Here is a 20,826-nt window from a genome sequence, read left to right on the forward strand (position 1 = left end):
CTGATGTTCTTCTGGTAAGACTAAGTTGTCTTAAAGAAATGCTTTTCTTCAAGCTCACCTTTCCTCCTCTAAAAATAAATAAAGTACCCCCCCAACAACTTAGTTACTCTCTCCTTAACTGGTGAAGTGCAGAGTTAGTCAAAGCATTATCAAGCTATTAGCACACTTTGTTATGTTTTGACTTGACTCAGTATGAGATTGAAGTATGAGATTTATAGCACTTAAAATTTTTATTGTGTCATTTGATATTAACCTTGGTTAAAATTAGTCAGTGTATTACTTTGTCAGAATCAGATCTAAGTTGTGACACTAAATTTGTTCACTGTTAGGACCAGCTGTGATTTAAAAAATTGCAGAATGTCACTTTAGGAAATCTGGCTGACCTGACTGACTCTCTGTAGTGGGTCCTATTCATAAAACTGAAATGCTCTACAGAGCAAATACATCAAGTTTTAAAATGTTAAAATACTTGTTATAAAGAATTTGACTCATATGTATAATAGCCAGAAGTGCCAATTTTTTGCTATTACTTTTGGCATTGAAGAATCTTTATTACTAGGTTTTTGCTATTAAAGATTATGTTTACTTACAAGAACTACAAGTAGTGATGATGCCTTCAGAACATTATGGTACAAAATCAAGAAATATCATACGCTCTTGCTCAATGAAAAGCTTGTTAGCCTAAGGCATAAGATCCTGTTTTATGTTATCTGAGGTGTTTTAGAATAATGTTTTTTACTGGCTCTAAAAAGCGTGTTGCGTTTGGTAAAAAGCTTGGCCTGGAGGTCCGTAGTGTTTTGTTTTAAGGTCTTCCACTAACAGTGCCTCCTACTGAGATAGAAACCTGTGCACTTGAGAGAGAAGGAACTGGATATGTGTTTTTGGGTTCTTCTTCTATTTTATTAGATGACTAACTGAATTGTGTAGGGTTTTTTGTTTCTTTTTATTGATAACAATTTTCTTCTTATTTTTAAAGAGCTGCTAGGTAGATGTATCAGTATTTAAACTGGATGTAAACAAGTTTAGTTTGAAATTTATGTGAAAGTTTGTAATTACAACATCTGATACACTTTTTTTTTTTCAGTTGAAAAAATAGCTTGGGTTTCCCAACTATTCTCTGCTAACCACAGACTGAAAGCTAAGAACTTAAGTTGCCCTTAAAATTTAGTTTAACACTACTTTGAGTATACAGATGTCATTCAGCTTGGATCACATAAGAATTTTGTGTTCCTAGCAAAAAATGTTACTTTTCAATATACAGTGCCTTTCACTTGATTCAAAATTATTTTCCATTTAAATCTTCAAATACTGAAATGATTTTAAAAGCTTGATATATATATACATTTTAAAACTCTAGGTAAATATTAGTAACAGGAAACTTTGTAGTATGAAAGAAGAAATTTTGAATGAAAATAAGCCCGAATGTGGTAATGATTTAGGAAAAAGACTGAAATCGTCTGAGCTTTATAGTAATATTTGAATAAATCACCACTTTCACAGATACAATATATGAAGTATGTTCAAAGATGAAGAAGGCTATCTTGAGGAAAGGTGTGAATGTGGATTAAGAGTTTGGCACTGTATTTTATCTTCAATGGTTAAACTTCTTAACTAGTGCACTGAAAACTGTTTGAAAAAGACAGGAATATAAGATTGTACTGTGAAAACTGTCAAAATATATTAATTATTTATCAGAATTAATTATTTTTAAATGTGTTAGTAATGGGCTAGCAAGTTGATTCTTTATTCCCGAAGGCTAAGGAAAAAAAGAAAAAGAACTGAGGCTGTAAATTTCATCTTGGCAGACTGAAAATGTTTTTTTGACAGTCCTGCATCTTAGTGTGAATATGCAGGGAAAGTACTGTCAACTTTTTTTAATTATGGGACAAACTCTGACTCTGAAATTTTGAATGTATCTAATTCGTTAAGGTGCACAGAACTGTGCCTTTTGTAAATGTTTATTTAAACAGGTGGTTTGACTAGTTTACCTTATTGAATGGTGTTATGTAGCAGAGCTTAACAGAACTCAGTTATCACTTGTGTGGAAAAGATGAATTGTCATGTTACTGTGTAATTGACTTGCTTAAAAATGAACAATAAATTTAATAAAATAAAGTCATTGTCTTGTTTTTTATCTTAGTGTTCTGTTTAAATTTGGATGGAATACTTTAGTAGTTTTGAAGATACCTATTTATTAAACAAATTAACTTTTGGTAATATAGTTTTAGTTACATTAGCGTCAGTTCTTCTGTTTTTAATTTGAAGGTTTTCCCTTATTCTGATTCCATTAATACAGCTGGCAAAATGTTGTTACCTGTGAGTTCTCTCAAGGTTTTGATTAATGTTTTAAAGTTTAAGGTGAGACTGGTTAACTTTTAAAAATACTAAATTATGTTATTATTGTGTTATTAGTATTGACTAGTTTCACCTTATTACAATCAGTGTTTTCTTAGATTTTTATTAGGTGGCCGTAGAGGCAGACAGTTACGTGAGGAATTTTGATGAGGTAAAGTTTGGGATCTTAATGGGATTTGTTGAAAGCAATGATGTTCACATAATCAAATACTTGAATAAATAAATAAAGGACCTCTTTACTATGAAAGAGTAAGGCAAGTTTGTTCTCATTTTTTTTATACCAGGGCCACAGCCATCTCTGGGAGTTAGTTTTGGAACGCCATTCGGCTCAGGTATTGGCACTGGCTTGCAATCAAGTGGCTTAGGTTCTTCAAGCCTTGGAGGTACACTTTAACTTTTCTAATCTTTCATTTAATAATTATACCGCACATCTGAATCTCTTGAAACCTTTAACTCCACTAAGAGGATGATCTGTTTCAGGGAAAGACCTTACAATTTGGCAGTCTGCGCTTTCCAAACTTCTTCATGCCTTGCAGAAGGAGTTGCTAAGGCTAATAAGCCTTTGTAGTGAAAACCCAGGATGAACAGGATGAAGTAATCACATAGAAGTTCTGTTCTTAAAGCTAGGGAAGTACATAAAGTACATCCTTTTGTAACTACAACTTGACTTAATTTTACATATATGAAAGTTAGGCATCCGAGACATTGGATCATGCTGTAGCTAATCCATGGAAGTTTTTCACCTGTATGTACAACTGTTAACTATAGGGACCCATTTCTGCTTGGATTAAGATAAGAATAAATACTAAAAAATTACTACAGTTCTGGGATCCTGCTTGCTGAAACATATTTTCTTTAGCTGTCACTCTGTCCCTCAGTGCTGAGGTGGAAAAAAAAAAAATCCCTCCTCAAGCTTGAAAAAGCAACATTTGACAGTGAGGGAAAAATACTTATCAAAATGTTAATAGTGCTGGTGGGGAATATATTCCAAGAGGACGCATGACTGTGAAAGAGTAGGTGGTAATTAAAAAACTGTAAAATTAATGTAGACCTTTTCATTTAAATGTAGTGAATTCTCAGTAGTAGAACTACAAGTAGAATCTAGGTGATTAGTAGAATCTAATCTGCATGTAAATTTCCTATCTATATAGGTCAGGGGTTTCTACAGTGCAAGTCAAAAGACACTAGTGTCCTCTGAAGCTTTTGTATGAGATCTGCAAAGAAAATTGTTACATCTCCTCAGCACAAACATAATGTGTTGTGGTTTTTCTTGTTACATCCTTTCCTCTCTGCAGCCTCAGTCCGCATCCCTACATTTTGCCTCTTTTTGAGCTGAACATGTGAATCAGTGTTATAATGTATTTAAAGTAATTAAACATCACTTGGTATTGGAAAGATGATGTAACTTGAATGTTACATCAGTTTTACCTTAAATGATCATCTTGAAACTATCTTTAAATCTACCAATGTCCTTTCTCATCAGATTTTAAGCTTTTTCCGATAAAAGAAAGTCCATACACCTAAACAGGAAAAATAACTGAGAATAGTGGGCTAAAAGGAAAGGACTTCTGAATTACCAGGTCATTCCCACAATGTTTTAAACGCCTTAAAAAAAAAAAACTATAAAATTCTTCCTTTTCAACCAGAGAGGTTGTAGGCTAAAGTTTGTTTATGTATGTTCACCAATCTTGCCAATGAAAATTAAAGAACATTTTCTTTTAAATTGATGGACAACTGCTTCTAGTTTTGTCTTAGAGGCCTAACTTGTATTCTTTTTTTGCTAGTTCTCTGCTTAGGAAGGCATTTGCTTGCATTTCATCTATCTGTATTAATTTGCAAAATTTTCATCTTTTCACAAATCAAAAAGACTATCTGATAGAAACAACTGTAGAAGAATAAAGGAACACATGCAAAATATCCTGCAGGTGTGCTCTTGGAAACAACTTAGCAGAATGAATACTTGAGATTTTTTTTTCTCAGGGCTTTTTTGAACAGGACAATTTTAATGTATACTCCTGAAACATCATTTTAGTTGAGGAAATTCGCTGTCTTTCCATGGTAAATATTCTGTGAATTTTGTCAGTGAAAAACATAAAGGTTTTTGCATTTAAGTATATAAGATATGTAGCATATAGATCCTATGCTTCATTAAATATTTGCAGACACTTTGCCTGACCATTGGTAATTCATTTCAAACTAGATAGGACAAAAGAGTGTATCATTTAAATAAACTATGTTACATTCAAATAATACTTGCCATTATATACCCTTAAAAGTTATTTGATTTAAGAATTGCAGAAGACTGGAGAACACTGCTTTAGATAGTGTGTTCAATCCTTACTAGTTTTAAAATCTAAAAATTATTTCTGTAAAGGAGTGATAAAGGCTCAATTTGCAGTAAAATACAAGTATTTCCCCTGACACTTGAAACTTAAGATGGGAGCATAATTTCCTCAAATACAAATACTGTTCTCTTCTTGAAAACCTCTTGAAACAGCCAAAATGAGAGAATGTTTCTCTTACTGTTCCTTTTGTCTGGCCTCTATCTCAAACTGCAAATATCAACTTAATCTTCCTTTGAAGTGATCTCATATTAATAACATAAGTTGAAATCTTTAAATATTTATATTATGAAATTGTCAATTACTAAATTAACAGAATGAGTTTTATTACAGCTATATGTTTATGGCTGCCCTTTATATGATTACTTTTCCCATTAAATGTTGTGAAATTCTGTTTCTATTCTGTATTTAACCTATTTTGTGGTTTCCTAGATAAAACTGATCCTTGATAACCTGGGGGGGGGGCGGGCATGACTCTAAAATAAGCCAAATGTAAACTCAAGAAAATGTTTACTCTGTTTCAAGTGTAGAGAATTTTTCTTTAGAAAAAAATTTCTAAATTTTTTCTTTAGAGTTGTGGATGAAGATTGTGGTTTTCTGTAACAGAAGTCATAACTTGTTTCTGAATTTTCTTAGTTTGGGCCCATTTGGTTACCATTTTCTTGCCAATTTAACAGCAATTCAATAGCAATTTCATAAACTCTCATAGTTTACTTCACCTGTTTTTATAGCTTTTCCTTTATTCAGTTTTGTATTTTGAAGGAAGTATTTTTCTGCAATGCTTTCCTGTTTGCACTGTTTTCTTAATGCAATGCTGTGTTGAGAATAAAATACTCCTGAGGCAATAATCTTTAGGAATATTTGTTTACCAAATAATGCTTAGAATTATGTTTGATTTTAGAATACTCGCCCAAAACCTATGTGTCTTTAATTGCTGTGTCTGTAATTTTTTTGTTGTATGTCTTTACTATTATTCTACTAGGATTTGGAAGTAGCTCTGCCTTTGGAAGTAGTGCAACAGGAGCATCATCATTTGGGTTTGGAACTACAAGTAAACCATCAGGAAGTCTAAGTGCAGGTTGGTTTGTTTCTCTTGAATTCAAGTTTATCTTAACGCAAAAGTGTTATAATCAAACTGCTGCACTCAGTCTAAGAAAGCTACTGAAACAAATGTGCTTGAAGTTGCTTGTGTATATAATCATTAAAGTAACTATTTACTTGCTAAATACACATTTCCAGGGTTTTTACATTCTGTTAAAGGTCTGCTAGGTAGACAGTATTGAGTGAGCATTAATGTTTTCCGTTTGATGGTGTCTATCTAATTAGGAGTGGAAGCAGGAGATCAGATGCATCAGATTGGATCAGATGCAGCCTGAGGCACAGAAATGCAGTTACTACTTGAATGCATAGGCTATACAGTTACTTAACTATTGAAATTAGTGTAGAAATTTGTGACAAATATACCAGTAATTTGACTTCCTGTATTTACAAGTAAAGTTAAAATTATCTTTCAGAAGTTCAGAAGGTTTTCTTAAAACTGTTTATCTGCTTATCCTTTCTATTTCAATAGTAAGCTATAGGTATTATATCTCTGCATATATCCATAGTTCGTTGTGTTAACTACTTGGAAGACATTTCTGTGGCAATTAAACTATTCAGTACTCATTTCACTTTTTTGGTTTAATTCTGTTGGTGAGAAAATGAAAATATGGATGCAATTGCTCCTTAACTCAGATGTCTGAAATCTTAATCACTTCTATAGCTTCTATCTCTATTTACTTTTTAAATAGGAGTTTGTTTTTGAGGCAAATAGCTTACTATAGTCTGTCTTATAGTCTTTCTTCGATGACAGATTGAAGGACTATCATGTCTCCTGGGATTGGCTTTTGGTGGCATGTTTCTTTTTAAAAAGAAGAATGCTTAACTGCTGTTAATACAAACATAGCAAGTGGCTGGTATTTATTAGTAAGTGCCCAGTACACTAGCTTGGACCAGCGTTGTGTTAGTTCCCATGCCTTTTATCTTGTTTTGTTTTTTCCTTGGTTAGTGATGGCTTATGCTGTCAAATTAAGCCTGTAAAGTACCTTAAACTTTGTATTAAAAGCTAGAAATAGCTCACTAAGCTGGCTGTGTAACATTCATGAATGTGTAACATCCTAGTAAATTCTTGATAGAACATCTCTGATTTTGCAATATGCAGTGTCTAAGCATCAACCTTCTTTTGCTTTGTTAGTTTTTAATATCAGAAACAAGTAGAAAACTTACACTGCTTACATTTTCTTGTAGCTTATTTTTCCTGAGCCTATATTAATTATCTATTATTAATATTTATATAAATAGTATTGCAGCATTTCAAGCTGCTAAGTTACAAAGTACGTAATTTAGGTTTTAGTATATTAAAAAATATAGTTAGAAAACTAATTGTATGGATCAGTTGTCCACCACTAATGAGGTATCAAACCAAAGTAAATAGGAAGTCTGTCCCAGCTACATTGGTAGTGTGCAGAGACAATTTAGATGTCATTTTGCTGTATTCCTCAAACCAGGCTTTATCATGATGGCAATGCCCCCAATCTCTCTTTAGCAGTGAGGGAGTTGGACCCAATAAAATTAAGATTGTTTTCAGTTATCTCAAGAGTTTCAGCTACAGAAGGTGGTAACGAGGAATATAAAAGATTAAATGTAATTCCTGTCATTTTGTGCTTATAAAATAAAGTGGTCATGAAATCCTGATCTAGTCAGGGATTATAGAATAGAAACCTCCATAAAAATTTGGTAGCCCAGAAGCACATTAACTTTTACCTTTTATATTCAAAATCATATGCTGTATAACTTCTGGACTGCATATGATCTTTAGTTTAATTTCATTATTTATAATTGCTCATAAAAAAGCAACATTGAATGATGCTTGAGGCTAGCCAGGTTATATATTTTTTTTAATTTTAATGTGTCCTGTTTCTTAGATAACACTTACAGGATCCTGAAACAATATTCTGGTTTATATTACCGTATGATACTTGTATCTTGTTTCTGAATCTTTTTCTTTTGAAAAAGCTAGGAAAATGGCTGAAAATGGTGAATATGACTTTCGGGATATACTGTTGTTACTGCTTGTGTTTAGATGTGAGTGCTTAAGTATTTTCCCAAACTAATGTCTAGTAAATGTTCTGTCACCCTGTCTTTCTAGGCTGCTTAGATAATGCCCCAAGTCTCTTCCACGTGTTTTCCATCAGTTTAATTTTCATTCTAAAATAAGAACATAGATCCCCAAATTGCTTCTGTCAAGTGTTTATGAGTTAAATTTGCTTTAGAAAATATTTCTAGTAGTATTACTGTTCTTCTTAATTTCAGTTTGTATGTTTGAAGAGAAAATTCTGAGTCCTCTGAAAGTACTTGAGCATCTTCTAATAGTAAATTGGGCTTACTCCAGGAGCATTCGTGTCCACTGTGTCAGTAGATGAAAAGCAGAGCAACTGCAGTCTTCTCTCAATTCCTTTAGCGCACACAAGTGCGAGATGGAACAAATGTCTCAGACTTCCCTCTGAAACACACACAGACACTGTGGAAAGCTGACTCCAAATCAAATCCCAATTAATTCCTACTCTTATTCATTCGATGGCAACTGAAAAGGCTGATGTGAGCGGGATGTTGTAAAGAGCATTGACACTCCCAGAGTGATGGGAAAAGGAAAAAAACTCACCATTGAATTTATAGATTCAATGTTAAGGGGACGGGGGCATGTACACACACACACAATTGTTGTGAAAACTGAGATGCTAAATATGCTTTGAAGAGCTGAGTTGAGAATTTGTGTTGGAGACTTATTTTTATTGAAGAATAGCAGCTTCAGTACACAGGGTAAGAGATAATCAAGTGGGATCATGGCTGGACATACTCATACTGCTGAAAAATGGACCTGAATATAATCCGTGTGTGACTACGAGCAGCTTTTAGATACAGAGACTACAGTAAATCAGTCAAAGCTGTGCTGGAAATCCTTTTTGATCTAGAACACCTATTGTGGCATGGGGGGTAAGGGCAGGAATAGATTGCCTTTGAGATCAAAAAAAAAACCAATGTTTATCCCTGTAGTGTTAAAATAAAAAAAAACCTGTTATGGGGAGGTGTGTACCTCATGTTTGGCTTACCTATCTAAAGGGCTGACTGAAGCAGAGATGCAAAAGCCCAATGAATAAAGTGTACTCTGAGGTCCTTCAGGGAGATGCTAAGTCTATCCCCTCAAAGGGCAGGTTGTCGTTTACTTTCTGAAAATAATTTGTTTACACCTAAGTAATACTAATTTCAACAAAGAAATCGTTGATCACATTGTAGCTATGGTTCAAGACTTTGTGACTCTTCCCTCTAGAGCTGAGCTATTCCATGACCGATTCTCTTTCCTTGCAACAGAGATAAGACTGAATATATACCTTGTTCAAGGTTTTTTCCTGAAGATTTTTCATTTGAGTGTTCTGCTTTAGGGTTTGGTTTACTTTTAAGAAAAGAACTTCATACCTTGTTATGCTGCCATGATGGGACAAAGCCATTTAGGTTAATTTCTCTTCTGCCTTTCTACACTTCTGTGGCTGCCCTAAATGGCACTTCTAACGTAACAGCTATTACTTTGCAAGTTATATCTACATTAACAAGCATGTTCTCAGTCTTCTATCACAGATTATGCATCTCTTTCGTATTATAACTTTACTCAAATATAGCTCAGGCTGCCTTCCCTGCATGCTTCAAAATAATCCCTGCATCTAGAAGCAGCTAGGTGGAGGTAATTCATGAACACTTTACCCTTGCCAAGTGAACTCCTGACACTATAGATCACATACAGCTTTATTATGAATGGCATTCATGATGTTTTCTATAGGAGGCAATGCTTACCTGTTATCTCAGATACATACTTGAAGTAAAAAGGTAACTTACCAAGAACAGTTTTGGTTATTAAAGATTTTTTTCATTCATGAGACTCCCTGATGAAGAACAAGTTTATTCTTCTAAAAATCTTATTTGGGATTCAGAGTTAGCAGGGAATGGGGGAATAGTTGCTTCTGCTTCACCCCTTACATCCTAGGATGAGAGACTAATTAGTCCACAAAATTTAGACAAGACCCAAACTAACAATATCATTACTCACACTCTACATCTACACACTCATGACATTGACAGTGAGTTCCGCACAGGCAACTGCATGTTGAAGGACTGCAGTTACTGGAATGTAGATAATGGGGGATTTTCCTGACAAGATTATGTGGTGTGTAACCCAGGTCCAGACATTGCAGGAGGAAGAGTTTCACGTTATGTTTTGAAGTAATTCTTGATACAAAGCGTCAGTAACAAGTGAGAAAGCAGAAAACATCAGGCTTGTGAGAGCCACTTTGGGATTCTGATGAGTCAACCAGTTGGGTTTTTATTTCTGTGCTCTAAAAATATTTAGGTATTGAGTTGAAGGTAGTGATGTGACCAAAGGATTGCTTTAACTGTCTGCTAGAGAACTAACAAAACTATGTTAAGTAATGGGTATTGAGAATAAACCCTTTTTTGCTTGTGAATGAGTCCCATTTTTTCTTAATATTCTAATTGTTTGCAGGTTTCCATGTGCAATTGTATGGAACTATTTGTTAATATCTTAACTTGCTTTTGTCATACTTGTTATTTTGTATGATTGGTTACCTTATTCTGCTTCTTGAGAGAGCAAAAAGCAGAGTTATGAAGTTCTGCTTGTTATTAACTAATATTTGAGAAATTTTTAGCATTCTCTAATAGTTTCAATTATTATCCAAGTTGGTTGTACATAACTGATATAAATTCACAAAAGAAAGTAAAATGAAATGGTGTTACCATTGCTGAAAAAAAAGGCAGATTTTCTTCAACTGATCTTGTTCTATAGCTGAACCAAATGTTCAATTTGTTTACCTTGATAGAAGAGGGTGGAGGAGTTACAATAGCACAATTTGCTTACCTAGTCATTCAGTTTTTCCAAAGCTTTGTTTTCAGTGCTGCTTTTTGGTTTAAGTCAAAAAGGGTGTTTTTAAATGCCAAGAATTTGGCAAGGATTTTGAGCCTTTTCTGCCTCTCATTTAAGGCGTGGTCTGTGCCACGTACGTTATAAAGACAGGCAAAGGTAGGGCACAGGCTGGAAGCTCCGACTCCAGCTTTGCTGTTTACCTGCTGTGAGTGAAGCGAGCGAGCCATCGCCCACTTCTACTTCTGCCTTCCCTCCCACCCTATATTTACATTATGTATTACGTATTTAGAAAACTTGAGGAGTTATGGTTCTTCTATTGTACAATTTCAGTGGGACTTTTGGGTGCTACTGCTGTATGGATAATGGTATAATAGACTTCTGATTTAGGGCATAATTGTTTACAATCACTGAGGTAGAGTGTTAGTGCTGTAATATCCAAGTTGTCGTAGCAAATCCAAGTGTCTTAGCAATGTGGCATACTGTTGTAGATCCATGTTAGTATGAAGTATTACAAATAATGGTAATAAAGTGGCTGCTGTTCATAACTCTATGGAAAACAAACTTGCAATCCTGATATAACTTACGTTTTAAAATATTTTTCCCTCCCTCACAAGGCTTTGGCAGCTCGACTACATCTGGGTTTAACTTCAGCAATCCTGGCATCACAGCATCAGCTGGCCTGACGTTCGGGGTGTCTAATCCTGCATCTGCAGGCTTTGGGACAGGAGGGCAACTTCTTCAGCTGAAGAAACCTCCAGCTGGAAACAAGCGAGGGAAAAGATAGGCATCCCTTTTAGGGAAGGGGAAGTGAATCAACTTTGTTCATCTGAAAAGTCTATTTTTCTAGATTGATGCATTAATTAAATTGCATCCCAGGAGATTTATAAAAATTTTGCTACTTTTCCCTAGTCTGAAATACAAAATGAAATCATATTGAACAGCTATTTTCTTGTGAATAGAAACCCGTTTATGTATTTTTATTTTTGGCCCTAGTTTTAGAAATGTTCTATACTACATTATTATTAAAGAATCTTGTAAAACCATCTATTTAACCTAATGTTAGTAGCAGAATATTTTTTGTTAATAAGCTTTATACCATATGAATATATGCATATTTGTTTTTTGTACAGATAAAATATATTCTAGTACAAATACTAGAGTTCATATCTTCTGTTCCTGGATATGGCCTTTAAATCTACTTCAGGGTGTTTTTGTGTATATGGATGTAAATATATACAGTACAGTGCACACATCTGTGTGTATGTATGTGTATATATATATATATATATAAAAAAAATACGGATGTGCAAACCTTGCCCCATAGACAGGTCTCCTTTTCTCTGTGTGTGCTGTTTCTCCGTGTTGCCCTGTGGTCCCATATCTTGATGTTCCTAGGAGTTTCAAATAGTGGGTCCCGGGCTACGTCATCATTGCTTCTTGTGTTTTGTTGTTTAAGACCAGCTGAAATACAATGTTTACTATTTCATAAAATTTGGTAAATAGTGGTTAGCAGCTGGATTTTTTTTAAACCTTTTTCTTGACCCATTTAGCAGCCAACTCTAAAGAAGAGTCAGATTTTGACACGGATGTTTTATAGGCAATGTTCCCAAACTGTTTGGTTTTGTTTTTTTTCCTGAGCTGAACAGTAGGGCATTGCAGGATTTTGGCTGAAAGCTCAGGATGCCACAAGGTCTGTGTGGAAGCAGAGAGTTGTTGGGCTGGATGAGCTTTTCCCTGCAATTGGGGGAGATAGGTTATGCTATTCTAATGAAAACCCAAATTAGCTGTTACAAAACGTGAGTTGATTCACTAGCTGCTTGTTAGCGCTACTAGCATTGACTTAAAAGCAGTTGCGTATCTGCTTTCAATACGAGGTATAGTACAATAAGTTGCTGCTAAGGAACGGAAGAGGAAAATGATGTAATTTGAAGGTTAAAGCTATTGCAACAGTAGTTTATGAATCTTGCGTATTACAACATCATAGCTTGTTGTGCTGCATCTCCAATTCGGCGTGCGCTAGAAATAGCTGGGAAAACATCTTAAGGAGGTACTGCCTTATGTGAGATAAATAGTAGATCAATCTTTGCAAATAAGGATACAGGTTGAAGTGTGAACATGGAACTTTGGAGCCGAGTTGCTTTTTATGTAGAAAATGTTTTGTATATAACATGCATCAAAGGAATATTCACAATCATTTTCACAAAAGCACCTTTTTTTCTAAAACAGTTACAGTGCATAAGATTTTTTTCTAGTACCAGGTCATTTGCTTTCTATTGTTGAAGTGTTATTACCATTTTGTATGTTTTGGAAATGATGTCTGCATTCAGCAGTGATTTGCTCTTTGACAAATGTTCAGTTTGTCACTTGATCGGATAAAATTAAGGGAAACTGAGCACAGAATTCTTCACTTTTGTACTTGTATGTTATTGCATCTTTGTGAGCTGTCTCTTAGGAAGGGATATAATGTGGGTTTTTTTATGTCTAGGAAAAATAAAGCTTACAATTTATTTTGATTTCAACCTTTTTTAAACTTTTATTGGGCTGCAGTCAAAACTGTAATGTTTGTATTCCTTTGTTATTGCTTTTTTAATAGTTAATATGTTAAACCACTGGACTCTCTTGTAATGTATTAATTTGTGAAACTAATTCTAAGTGTGTACTGTTTGTCCATATGTGCAACTTACCATTGTGCAAACAATAAAACAATAATGCTGTGATCCTTGTAATACATATTTGCCTATTTGAAAGATCATTCCTTGTTGTTCTCCTGTGTTATAGGAGAAGCAAAAACGTCATCGGCTAATATGTAGACATGTTTTTCCTAGAATTTATATAGTGCAAAATTGTTCTTGCTGAAGTTAGGGCCTTGATCTCTGGATTGAAAGTGGGGGGGTGAAGGGAGGTATTGTATTATGGGTTTGTCTAGAATCTCTTCACAGTGCGCTACAGAAACCTGGATCGTGCTGTAATGTAACACAGCACTAGGTGTGGCTTTGTAAATTCGAAAGCAATCTGAGCCTCCTGGGTACCTGTGATCTGTTTCTTTTCACATTAAGGCAACAGTTATGCCCTTAATTTAGCTTAAGTGAAAAAGTGATTATGTAATAGAATAATCACATGCTGGAGTACAAACTAAAGTCAAAATGGGATTTGAAATAATTATATTTGCAGAATATTACTTGGGTGGTTGAATTCAGCCATGATTTTCAGGGATCAGCATTGTATACACAGTTTCAATTTTTTTTTTCCAATTTAAAGACATGTAATATAATTAAAGTGCAAAATACAAATACATTCAAGGTTTGGCTTGGTTTTCTACAAGGCAGGCTGTACTTTTACACCATGAAATGAAATCAAGTCTGGCTAGCTGGATACTACCACACTTACTGCTTTCTTGCAGACTGGGAGAGAGGAGGTTGAAATGAGTTGGAGCTGGCTAGAGTTTATGCATCTTCCTCACCACAGGAAATACAAATCCAGCTATACCCCCTCCATCTATGTATTCATAACAACTGCATTTTGAACCTCGATTGCTTTTATAGCATTATTTTTAAAATGAAAATAAAATTCAGGAATACAGGTTTAGTGGCCTTTTTTCACCTCTTTGATATCAGTGGTAATTCTTTGGATTATTTCTGTTATTAACATGAGTAGCGGACTGGAAAAAAACAGTCATGTCAGCTCTCACGCATTATTGGTTCTAATACCCTGAATGTCTTGGCAGAAGATATGAAAGAAGCACCTTGTAGGTTCTTAGTGAGAAATTAAGAGTAACTGTATAGAAAAATCCATCTGTACTGTAAATGCCTTATGCTCTATAAAAGTTTGTTTCCCTAAAACTCTTATTCAAGTTTATAACAAAGACCTGGCTATGTGCAAAAATTTCCAGCAATAAATTGTGCAGGTTTTGGACTAATTGCTTGGATTGTGCTGTTAGGCTGTTTCCCTCTTTCCTCTCAACGCTTTGGCGGGTATCTCCGGACACTGATGGATGGTTAAAGCATCACAGTAGTAGATTTGTACAACTTCTCATGAAAATCAGCAGTTGGGCTTAGGGAGGGGAGTGACACTGAGCTGATGCCCGCAGCAGCTCTGGGAGGCAGCGGTTACCCGCTGCAACGGTGCCCGTGGAGCTTCAACCCAGCTAAAACGTGCAACCTCCGCCCAACCGGACAGGTAGGTTGCTTAGAAGGACGGAGGTGGTGACGGGGGAGAAGCGTGGGGAGAGATGAGGGGATGTAGAGCACAAGGCTTCCTACTGTGAATGGGACGACTCGTTTTAATTCAGTTTGGGATCATTGCTTCTGAAGTCGATGTTGAGTATTTATATGCTGGTATTTTTGTAGTCCCAAATCAACTGAGCTTGTAATATAATTTTTTTGTATTAGTTGACTGTTGCATTTAGTAGGTAGAACTAGATGATCGTAGCAGTTTTATTTTCTACATTGGTGACATTTTTTTACTTGTAGGGGAAAAAAATAATAAATTAACCCCATAACCAAAGGAATTTAAAAAAAAAAAAAATTTAAGGGAGTCCTATCAGGATTCCAATAGCTCTGTTGGAGAATGCTGCTTTCATCGGGTGGCCTGAGGCTGCCAGTCACATACTGCCATTACAAAGCCCTTGCAGGCTTAGCTGTTATGCAGTATGTCACCTTCTGTTTCCAGGTCATTCACATTCTCTTACACTTTTTTTTTAAGGTAGTAGGATTTTGTTAAACTTCAATATTTGAACGATCCTTCTGACCCATTTGACTCCTATTGTTATAAGGTTTATTACTTAATGCTTTTTTACTCAGCCTCTGGAATTTAATCTTTATAGCCTATTGCTGCAGTTGAAATGCCAGAGTGAGGAGGTGAGTAGACTACGTGTTACTTTAACTTTGATAACTTTTCCAAAGAATGGTTTGCTTTCTGTTTTCTCACCTTTTAGAAGTAAGGCAATTCTAGCTTATTATGAACAGGTTATGATTAAGTTTAGAAGCTTCTACAAACTGGAAAAGCTTCTGGGTTGATCATACTTTGGTTTGAGTATAGATCTGCCCCACCAGGATATCAGGTCAATTCTGTTGAACACTTGCATGGAAAACTTGGAATACGTGCTCCTGTCCTAAACAGGTCAATAGCTGAAGAGGCGAAAGGTATTTTACTTATTTGTTCAACTGATGTTTCACAGACTGATGGATTTCCCTCTTTCTTTTCTCTTCAATGCAGGTGTCACTGTACAGCATGTGCTTGGGCAGCAGCAGGACAGGAGCTTTCTAGAACGTCGTGTAATTGCTTCCAAAATCCAGTTCTGATTAAAGGCTGGTGCATATCTCCTGGGCAAAAAATCGATTGCTGGCTCTGTGTATTTAATGTGGCACATCGTGGTAACAGGTCATGCTTCAGAGGTGATGATCCCAGTCACAAAAGCAAGCTAGGATGATGGGGTTTTGATCAGACACTTCGGTGTAGTAAAAAGGGAAAGAAACACAGACTTGACCCATACTCAAAATGAAGTATTCAAACTATTTATTATATGCAACTTGAAATTCTGAAAAATACCATGTACTCTTAATAAGAGAAGAAGGGGTAAGTTCTCACGGGGGGAAAAAATTGTGACAGGCAGCTTGAGTAGACTTTCAGTTGGGTGAAACTTTGGGGAAAAAAATACGCACAGACTATGTACAGTTGGGTAGCTAAAGCTAGTCTATTAACTCCATGGTTAAGTACCTAAGCAGAAGCTACTCTTAAACTGAAAAAACACCGAGAACCTCTAATCCTGTTAACAGTGTTAGCATTTCTTGGCTGTTTGGACTACCTTTATTCTTTATCAACATACACATAAAGGAATAGAACCTTTGAGCATAAACGCTTTTGCTGTTGTTCTATCCAGGGATAAGGTAAGGTATATGTGATAAAGGAGTCCTTACTGGAAAAAAGTCCACCTTTCAAAAAAAGCCTTGGCATGGGTGGGCCCAAATGCTAAATGGATGCAATGGCAGTGAGCAGTTAGGCCAGCACTGCCCTAGTCCTTAGTAGTGTGGGGACATCTCTCCATCTCTGCTGGAGATGGGTGGAGGAGTGATGGTGAGCATACCTGTATGTTACCAGTGTGTTGCCTTTGTTGTTTCGTGCAGCTGTGCTTGGCACAGCTCTCCAGCATGTTGCCTCCTTTATCCTTAACAGCAATGCCAAAGGCAGCTATGGTGGTTCTGATTTAGCATCAGGTGGGACAAAGTGAACTGACAGAAGTGACAGCAAAAGGAACGTGCTAGCCTTAATGCAAAGGAAATGAGTCTTGGCAATGCACATTATACCAGTTTCAAATAGGAACGGTCTTTTTTTCTTTTACCTTTTATTTTGGCTGCTGACTAAGGGAACTGGTGGCTGTCTGAAGGAACTCACTGCAGCTAACATTGCCATTGCTTACCCCCACGGTAGCAGTGTAATGCTTAAGCTACAAGAATAGCTTTCAACAAGCAGGCAGGTGTTTGCATACCTCCGGCAGCCACACCAGAAGCAAGCCTTATCCCTGGGGAGGGCGAGACCTGCTTTGGCTGTTAGCTAAGCTTATGCACTACAGACCACAAGGGCAAAACTCCTACTTGGTCCAGCGGTAGCAAAATGAAGTTTATGCTGAGCTGTGCTCTGAGAGTAAAGAGGGAAGGCTTTTAACGTCGTTTATGTTGGCTTCAGGCATGGTAATGCTCTGTCAGTGCCAATAGCAACCTCCTGCTTGTATCGGAGACGTGCAGAAGTGGCTGGAACCGCAGGGAGGCTGTGGCACCTCATCCAGATTGCCCTGCACAGGGCAAGAATCGCTGTACTGAAGATGTAGGTCTAATGCAAATGCCTATTACCTTAAATTTATACTTTATTCATAACAATATTTAGCTAGAAATGCTTTTCTGAATAATTTGTCACTTTACACTTGAGAAGTGTCACCCTCCTCTCCCCACGCTTTATTTCTGGTGCCGCAGCAGCCAGTAGCAGCTGCTGTTTGTTGCTCTGTCATGGTGATACCCGCAGGGCGGTGGTGATGGGGTTTGCCAGGCTTCAGAGCTGCTGAGGAGTACTGGGGCAAAAGGGATACTTGGATAAGATCGTGGGCTCCGGCAGATGGATGGTGATAGCAATCCAGCAACGACAGAAATAGTAACATTAAAAACCAGATGCCGTTGCAGAGTGGTGGATGTATCATTTAAAGTTAGCCCTGAGAATGGAGGGAGCGGGGTTGAAATCCAAAGCCTCATTGCTAGGTTATATCACCTTGAAGGTAAGTCGTGTTTGATCTGTACTATTGATGTCAAGTAAAATAGCAATGATGCAAGCAGATACAGTCATTTTTACTTCTTTTGTAAGCAGTGTAAAAAAAGTCCTGATTTAGAAAATACGCTCATAAATATTGTTAATTTTCTGCACCAAGTTGTTGCTTCTTGTTCATCTGCACTAATAATTCCTACTTAAGTTGTAGTTTAAGTCCCGTTGAATCATACCAAGAGGAGAAGCGCCTTTTCTTGTCTGAGCTCATTAATCTTACTGTACAGGCAGCGATCTGGGCTACAGCTGCATAGTGATGCTGCTTTCACTGTATTGTGCCTAAATCCTTGTCTTGCGCTCTGGCATTAGGTGGTGAGCAACAGTAAAATTCTGTTTCTCTTCCTGCATTTGATAAATTTATGCTCTGTGCAGCATAAATTGGAGTGTGAATGTGGAAAATTCCTGTACTTTGGGGTTTTTCTTTTTTCAATTGAAATAACTTTATAATAATGATGCCTTGTCAAATTGGCCAGTCGTACTGGGAGGGCAGGCTGTGGAAAGATGGATTTAGTCCATAATAAGTAATTCTTCCTCTCTTCTTGTCTAAGGAGGGCAAACAAAGCTAAAATTCTTTCCTTTTTGCTAGTGGCTCAAGTGGTTGGTTACAGCAGAAATAATAATTCGATTAGGAAACGGCACCCCTTTCAATCTGAAGATGTGCACATCAGCTTTGTGTCTTTTATACTGTAACGGTGATCTGTTGTGTCTGCAGTAAGTGGGGGCTCCAAAAGTCAATGTACTAACACTCCTGGGAGAAGAGCGGCACAGTTGTATTAATCACAGCCAAGTAGTCGGACAATGCTAACAAACTCCCTAAAGCCCCGGTCAGTCGGGGCTCAGCGTTGAAACTGGGGGATGTTTTCTGAGAAACAGCCTCCTTCTTCACTTGTTGCAACGTTGCCCTCATGAATTTGGAGGGAGATGTCCCCGAGCACTTACAGACACTGTTACCCGATCACCTGGCTCCCCTTAGCCTTGCATCCCTTAACCCCGTTACCGAGACAGCGGTGCGATACTGGAGGTGTCTGCATCGGCTGTGATAATGTGGTGCCAGCGCTGATGTCCGCTGTCCCTGCTGCGTATGCTGGCACAGCTGGTAGCAGAAGCCGAGCTTTGCGTATCGATCTGCTTGGTGCCGGTGCAGCCACTGCAGATTCACAGCCCAGCCCTTGAGGAGTGTGCTAACTTCGTATCATTTCAGTCAAAGTTATTTTTACAGTCCTTTTGACTCCTGTGAGTATTTTTTCTTGGGTCATCTTGTTCTAATTATTTTCCAGGAAATGAGAGCCAATAAAAGAAAGCCATTCTGTTATGAATACATGTGTATTTTAAAATGTAGATATTAAATATGTTCCCCAAGCAGAAATAAAAAGAAGTCCGGCTTACGCAAGTAATACCACAATCAGAGTAGCAGTTTGGGCTTTTAAATATACGGATGGTGTTTAAACAATACTTACCATAGGTATTGCTACTCTAGCGTAAAAGATGGCAGGCAGGCAGAGGGCAGGCAGAGAAGGAAACCCTGCTAAGTTAAGTTCATATATTCTGGTAACTATCCTCACTTCAGGAATTACAGTAGTATGACCTGTCAGCAAGGACTGCACTCTTGCTTACAACAGTTCTCTGTACAAAAGCCATAGCGATGGTGTTTTAATAACGCTACCCTTCCCACTAACTTCACATGGGGGCAGCAAGGCATTGCTTTATCAGAGGGGAAATACGGTTTTACCTGAGAAGCGACTTTGCCAGGATAAATGTACAAGACGCAGGGATTTCTGACTCCAAGGTGATTTGTTTATAAGTTTAAAAAAAACCCAAACAACAAAACAGTTTTTTAAATAATGAAACCCCTACATACTCAGCTTGGCTTTCAGATGGGAATTGATTCCATTATTTTATATTACCAGGAAGAGGAATCTTTACTGATGAAGCGTTAAGCTGCAATATGTAAGTGTACAAACTGCAATAAAATCCAGCTCTTGCAGTAAGCATGGCCTGGCTTTTACATGCTGAGGGATCTAAATGATAGTACCATGATGATGAATTCTGGCTTTTCTCTGGGAGAAGGCGGGAGAAGACTTCAGGTTATGAGTTTTAACTTGCAATCCTGATTTACAACATTGTGGACACACCTGCAGAGCCAAAGTAATTCCTGAATCCAGATTTTCGAGGTTTCTGTTGAGGTTTCAAAATTGTTTAAAAGTAATGATGTAATGGTAGATACGCTAGCTAAATATAATGAGAAAAGCACATAAATGCCTGTTCGGCATCCAGGGCTGGGCAATGAAAAGCAGGTACTCTCACTTGTACCCAAATGGATAAAACCTATTTACTGTTGACTAGGCTACCAAGAATGAAACCAAATATCCCAAAGAGGAAGAGAAGAAAGCATCCCTACACTGTCTAAAGTTTATCTCCAATGGGTCGAAAGGAAAAGGGGATAGGAGTTCCTGCCAGTATTGTGTCTCTCTCACCGTCCGGGGAATGTGGCAAGTTGCGGAGCATGGGTTAGAAATACGATAGGGAAAGCAAAACATGCCTAACAGCAAGAGCTGCTTACACACCCACAGAAACTCTCGGCAGCTCGCAGAGTTGCGTCGCAGGGTTTTCCTTTTCTTAACTGTAAAAAGGTTCCAACCAAAATAGAGATACAGAATAAGGTGACAGGTCTGTGTTCCTGCTTTATCTTGGACAATTTGTCAGAGGGACACCCACGGGGGAGGGAGAGGGACCGCTGTTTCTTACTTATTATTGTTGCAGCTTCCTCTAATTTGTCCTTTCTCTTCTTCTCTTCCTGCCCAACGCGCGCTGGCACAGCCAGCCCCGACAAATGTTTGCGGTACCTCGCTGTGACCG

General features: G+C 37.1%; 1 protein-coding gene across 1 annotated transcript in view; it reads left to right on the plus strand.

Moving 5' to 3' along the window:
• Nucleotides 1–11,985, plus strand: part of NUPL1 (nucleoporin like 1) — a 32,461-nt gene extending 20,476 nt beyond the window's left edge. Inside the window, 3 exon segments of the mRNA XM_009573522.1 lie at nt 2,640–2,738; nt 5,680–5,775; nt 11,280–11,985. Coding sequence (XP_009571817.1) covers nt 2,640–2,738; nt 5,680–5,775; nt 11,280–11,449 — 365 coding nt within the window. The 3' untranslated portion in view covers nt 11,450–11,985.
• The last annotated feature ends 8,841 nt before the right edge of the window (nt 11,986–20,826 follow it).

The sequence above is a fragment of the Fulmarus glacialis genome, unplaced genomic scaffold (genome assembly GCF_000690835.1).
Source record: "Fulmarus glacialis isolate BGI_N327 unplaced genomic scaffold, ASM69083v1 scaffold27712, whole genome shotgun sequence".
In the NCBI taxonomy this organism is placed as follows: domain Eukaryota; kingdom Metazoa; phylum Chordata; class Aves; order Procellariiformes; family Procellariidae; genus Fulmarus; species Fulmarus glacialis.